Source organism: Macadamia integrifolia, chromosome 11 (assembly GCF_013358625.1).
Source record: "Macadamia integrifolia cultivar HAES 741 chromosome 11, SCU_Mint_v3, whole genome shotgun sequence".
Lineage (NCBI taxonomy): Eukaryota > Viridiplantae > Streptophyta > Magnoliopsida > Proteales > Proteaceae > Macadamia > Macadamia integrifolia.
The window spans coordinates 8,431,940-8,437,846 of record NC_056567.1 but is presented as its reverse complement, the minus strand read 5'-3'; the positions used below and the strand labels follow the sequence as shown (position 1 = coordinate 8,437,846).

The following is a 5,907-nucleotide window of genomic DNA, read 5'->3' as shown; positions in this document are numbered from 1 at the left end:
AGAGAATTTCTAGACCAAACTTACTTGCTTGTCCAATAAAAGTGACAAATGGGCAATTTGAAATGCTAGGACCAAGCAAGATGGCAGACATCAAAGTAGGCAAGCATAGGGCTTTGTCAGCCTTACCCCCCTCTTCCAAGGTCATATTTTATGTGTCATTATTATTTTCTAAGTTATGTCTACAACTTTATCTATAGGAAAGTTATTAGTTTTGCCTATCCTTTAACCGGAAAACCCTATTAATGGCATGTAAGATAATATGGTCACAATCCACTCCTTGGTTTTGAGTATTATATATCCGAACCTTAAGTATCTCATGCTTTTAATTTGAATGAATATTTATTTACCAAAAAAAAAAATTATTCTGAAAATCAGAAGACAATGCTTTTTATGAACGAACACAAGTTAACCAAAAAAATAAAAAAAATAAAATATGTACTACAAGCCTATTCAGCATGGTAAAATCTTACAGCGGTTGAAAACATACCTTTAGTGGCAGTAGAAAACTACAGCCATTAAAGGCTCCGGCTAAATGTCACCAATGCTCCCTTTTCAATTTTTTGTTAGTTCTAGGTGGATTACCACATGATAAAATATTAGTTGGAACATATTAAGCTTGGTTACACCACTGTGTTAGTGATCACCTACCCAACTAAAAATTTTCTCAAAATATATATTTAATAAAAAAAAATCTAACATAAATATATAAATGAAAAGAGATAGGAAACACTAGTTGATTCTGCAGTTTATAAATAGGAAAAATCTTGTCACAATCAAGGTTGATTACAAGAAGCCATGTTTTTTTACCCTTTTAGGTTGTTTTGGTAGTAATCTAGAAAAACGTTTTTGGAATTTTTTCGTTTTATGGGAACAAAAAAATGGAATAAAGTGTTTGATATCAACTTGGTGTTTTTTCATAAAAAAGGTGAAAACTGGGGTAACCGTTTCTGAAACAAGTTCACCAAATACCATTTTTTTGTTTTAAAACGCATTTTGACAAAGAAACTAAAAATTCTGTTTTTGACATAAAACATCATTTCTGGAACTAAATGACTACCAAACGCAGCCTTATGATTTCATATATTTTTTTCAATGAGGGTAAATTCGGCTATTATACATAAAAATACATTAAATATTAAATTAAATAACTTTTCACATTTAAAAGTTCTTTTCACCTATATGCATTAAATAACTCTTGAGAATAAAATAAGGGACATTTCAAATAATGTTACTTCTTAATAACAAAAAATTGTCTCTTAAAATTTGTTTTTATCCCTCCCATCCTGGATTTTGTTGCATCCCTCCTTGGTATTGTTTGTTTTTAGTAACTTGTGTTAGGGTTCACCCCTTTGGACCGTAGTTGTGGCTTGCCTTTTGTTTTTTCTTCTCTAATTTTAATATATAATCTATTCAACCTCCCTCCCAAACAGTAAAAGGAGTGGTTCCTTAAATATTAGTTGGAACGTGTTAAACTTCACAACACGGATACTTGCGACCATCTACCCAACTAAAAACATTCTAAAAATAATAATAATAAATAATAAATAAATAAATATAAATATATAAATTTTCCTCAAACATTCTTGAATATGAAAAGGGCTTTTTGCAAAGAGAACTCTTGCTTCGCTTAATAAGTCCAAAACATACCCATGAAGGTATATAGGAATGCTTTCTCACGTCCTCTCATCTTCTAACCATGTGAATCCAAATTGACACTATCTCCCGTAATTGATATGGTGTGAGAGATTTGCAGTGTGGAATATTGAAAATGGTATCCCCTCCTCAGATCATAATTTAAGACATTAGAAGCATCTGAATTTAACACAATCAATCAACCTAAACAGCCTTGGTTCTGTGACTTCAGTCAAAGAAAAGCAACATTGGTGGCTCTCTCTCTCTCTCTCTCTCCATGTGGTTAAGAGGTCCAAGATCATCCATGCCCCAGCATTATCAACTGTGAGACTAATCACTTGGATAAAGAACACCTTATGAAGATTGTTACCATAAATTAAATATACAAAAAAGACTAATCCATACTCATTAGATCACCCCTTGGATGCCTTTTCACTTCTCATAATTGGCCCTACACTGATAATCCCTCCACCAACCGCCATTCCCCAGTGGATTTGCTATCAAAAGAACAGTATACAATGGTGAAAAACACTTTGGGTACACCTCACGATCAGGGGACCTCCTAAGCTTTCCTCCAAAATTGCTTTTATATTAAGTCTGGAAGAGGGGTACCATTCTAAGGGTTCTTCCAAAATTGCATTTATATGAAGTCTGGAAGCTGTCCTAATGCACTAACTTCTTGAAATACTTTACTGTTATACGGAATTAAAAGTAGTTACAGGCTTTGCTTTGGGACCCAGCCAAACGGACCCCAACGCATGCCCTGTTATTTATCCCTTGAATCATTATGAGTTAATAAATGTAATAACTGACACTCCCACACCGGCGTCCCAGAATGAGAGATGAATGCATGCATGCATGCGTGATTGATTGCATGGCTTAGGGTTTTTATTTGTCTTCATTTATGGCCTCAGGATGGAATGAATAAAATATAATTGCCACTTATGCAAGATTCATGTAAAAACATTAATTGAATATCTTAAGCCACGACATCTAACATTTGGAGACTGCTATTTTCGACTTTGTACAATAGGAGGAATGAGTTAATAATAAAACTCACCTACCCAAGAGTCCAATCATAAGATCATATGTCATGGTGGATGAAGAGATTCTCTCTCCATCTTGGGCGACAAAAAAACTTTCTCCATTAATGAAAGCAGGTGTATTTTCAAAATGCTTTCTCCCACCCATGTATTGGCTTGTCATAGCCAGATAATTGATAGGGTTGATGATAATGACTTGACAAATTAAAAACTTTTGAAAAGCAAAGAAATCATCCAACATGGACCAGCACTTACCATCCATAGATTTTGATCCCCCACAAAGCTAGATTTTGTCAAAAGATGTAACTAAATTCAATATGCTATTATGCATTGAAAAGCCCAAACACTAGCAAGAACAAGGATCAGGTACATGGTAAATGGAGAATTAATGGTAAAGTATTCTGATAGATGAGTTTACAAAGGAAAACTAGAAAAGCAGTTCCCAAACAATGAAAGTATCAATTACATTATTTTTGGATGAGGTCCATGCCTTTTAAGCCTGCATTCTTGTTTTTGGCTTGCAAATGGTTACAAATCTTCTAAGAAAGAGCAGGAAGCATCTTCCAGTTGAAGGATCGACATATTCTCATTTTCCATTATCCGCGAATTGGGGTTGAAAAGCTTGCTGAGATATTCATTTAACCAAATCTTAGCTTACCAAATTGACCCACCAAAAAATGTATGGAAAACGAAAACCAGAAAAATTATTACCTGAATGCAGGACAGGGTGTACTGAACATCACTTTCTGAGATTTGGTGGTGGAGAACAGCCCTTATGCTGGAACATTAAAGTGCAAATTAGAATTATAGAATTCAATGAGTTAAAGATAAAAATTTTATATATCTAACGTGCCGATTTATTAAACATTATATTGGTGCACGCAATTTGAGATAACAGTCTAGACAGTCGAATTCTTCAACTTCACCACCTTCAATATTTCCTCATCAAGAGAACATCCAATAGCCTAATTCTAGGAAGTGCCAAAGTTAGGCCCCTGGGAATTAGCCTAATTCTAGGAGCTGGCACTGCATTTGGTAACCATGATTCCATGAAGAACCCAGTTTCCTGACCCACTTTTCTATGATTGTTCCTTTATATCCCCAAAAAACATAAATTCAAACAGCCTCACTTCTCTAAAACCTTTTTCAAAAATGTCTAAAGATAACCTACATTGATTCATTACCTTTCAGAATCAGTCGTGTTCTTATAAAAGTTACCAACAGTATGGACAAATCCCTCGCCTCATCCAAATGTGAATGCATATGCTGAATCATGACCTTTTGGGCAACCAAGGATTTAAATCAAGGAACAGGGAGTGGGATCGTTCACTGGAATTCCCAATCAGGATCACCAATCCTACAGATGGCCAAATATCAGCTAGTCGGCTCAATCAGGAACCAGCAATACCGATATGGATCGACTAATAATATGCTCGATCCAATCACAGTATTTAAAACATAGGGGGAAACAAATTCTACAAAACAGGATTTTAGGTTGGGGGGGGGGGGGGGGGGAGTTCCATAATACAGAAGTATAACATTATGCAATGACAGCCTAAACATTCAAAATCAGGAAACCAACCTGGATGAATACATTGGCCTCACAAGTATACCATGTTTTTCTAGTAACTGGCAGAGCTTGCCTGCTGTCATGTTAGAGCCCTCTGAAACATTAAAATATATCTGATTGCACAAAAAAAATTTGTCACATCTCCATAACTATTAAACAAAATAGTACATGCCATGAGATTTTACAGTCTACTAGGTAAGAGTTCAAATGAAATTCCTAGACATGCAGAAGTAAGAATCGTATTTAAGCACTCAACTTCTTAAGGAATGATGCAGTACAGAGAAAATTTCCAAGAATAAGTTAAAAAATTCACTCTCCACACTTGAAAAAATGAAATTTGCATTAATCGAGAATGAGCCAAGCATAGATGAGATTCGCAAACAAACATAAAATTGAATCTGAGTTTCAATTTGTAACTCATAGGGAACTTAAATAACTCGCAACCAAGTGCCCAACTCAGACAAGTTGCTATAGCATAACTTTTTAAACACCCACAGTGGCAAGACAAATTAACTTCAGTACTTGCTCAAACCATACATTTGATCGTAAAAAGGGCACTCACAATATTGGTCGCAACTGAATCCATATCCACTTCTATTCCTTTGATGTGAGCCAGTCCATCTGCAGAAAATCAAAGCCCATACATCAACCAAACCAGAAAATTCCCCATTTAGATGATGTAGAGGCACAAAACACCCAATATTTTGCCACAGGATGGATTCAATTACTCACTAAGATACTTCATGTAAATGTGGTGTCCGACACAATCCTCAACAGACCAGAAGCATCATGAGTCAATGCAGAGAGGTTTAAAGGGCCCAGGCATGCTCAGGTTTCGCTTGAGTTTGAATAAAACAAGCTGAGCCTAGCATGTCACGATACAAAGTCTGGCCTATTTACACCTCTTCATACAGTTAATGTTACATAATTTAGCACAAAAAAAAATGTCATATAATTAAAATTATCCTGGATCAGCTTACATCATGTTAGTGCTCTGAACAGAAAGAGCTTACAAGATGTTAAATGCAGACTCATCATGACAGTATAAAAACAACAGTTATAAAACAGAGTAATGCCAAAATAAAACCTGTATAAAAGAACTAGGTAGCATGTTTCTGACATGAGTCCCATAGTGACTGATACAGTAAAAAATAATAAAAAATAGCATATATCACTATGGTTGTAATACTTCAAACCATAGTTTTTAAGGTGGTAAGGCAACGGAGGTGTTTGAGTGTTTTTCGGAGAGCCTTAGTGATAAAGCGGGCATAAAGCATCGCCTTATTGACTAAAGCGTTCCTGTGTAATTTTTTTATAAAACCAATCTATATGGTTCAAATCCTAGTTGAATCCTATTACTCATATGCTAAATAAATATTAAAGGTTCATATTCATACCAATGTAAGATATTCATCAAGAAAACAAATCAATAAAGTGAATAAACTAAGTTTATCTTCATCAATCATCAATCATCATAGTTACAGAATAGAAGAAGAAGAAAGAAAAAGAGATAGCAGAGCTCATCCGCTTAATGAAGAACAGAAGAAAATGAAGAAAGAAAGAAAGAAAAAAAAAGTTTCGTATCAGAAGTTGCAGAACAGAAGAAGAAGAAGAAAGAAGCGAGAAGACAGAAGCCAGAAGAAAAAAAAAAACTCACCGTAA

The 5,907-nt window shown here is 34.9% G+C and overlaps 1 protein-coding gene across 2 annotated transcripts in view; it reads right to left on the bottom strand.

Annotated features, from left to right (window-relative positions):
- Nucleotides 1-3,037: 3,037 nt before the first annotated feature.
- Nucleotides 3,038-5,907, bottom strand: part of LOC122093417 (probable low-specificity L-threonine aldolase 1) — a 12,115-nt gene continuing 9,245 nt past the window's right edge. For both annotated transcript variants that reach the window (XM_042663757.1, XM_042663758.1), the window contains exons 8-11: nucleotides 4,808-4,866; nucleotides 4,258-4,358; nucleotides 3,387-3,453; nucleotides 3,038-3,300 (exon numbers count right to left, since the gene is read on the bottom strand). In XM_042663757.1, coding sequence (XP_042519691.1) covers nucleotides 3,262-3,300; nucleotides 3,387-3,453; nucleotides 4,258-4,358; nucleotides 4,808-4,866 — 266 coding nt within the window. In that variant the 3' untranslated portion in view covers nucleotides 3,038-3,261. The remainder of the gene's footprint in view (nucleotides 3,301-3,386; nucleotides 3,454-4,257; nucleotides 4,359-4,807; nucleotides 4,867-5,907) is intronic.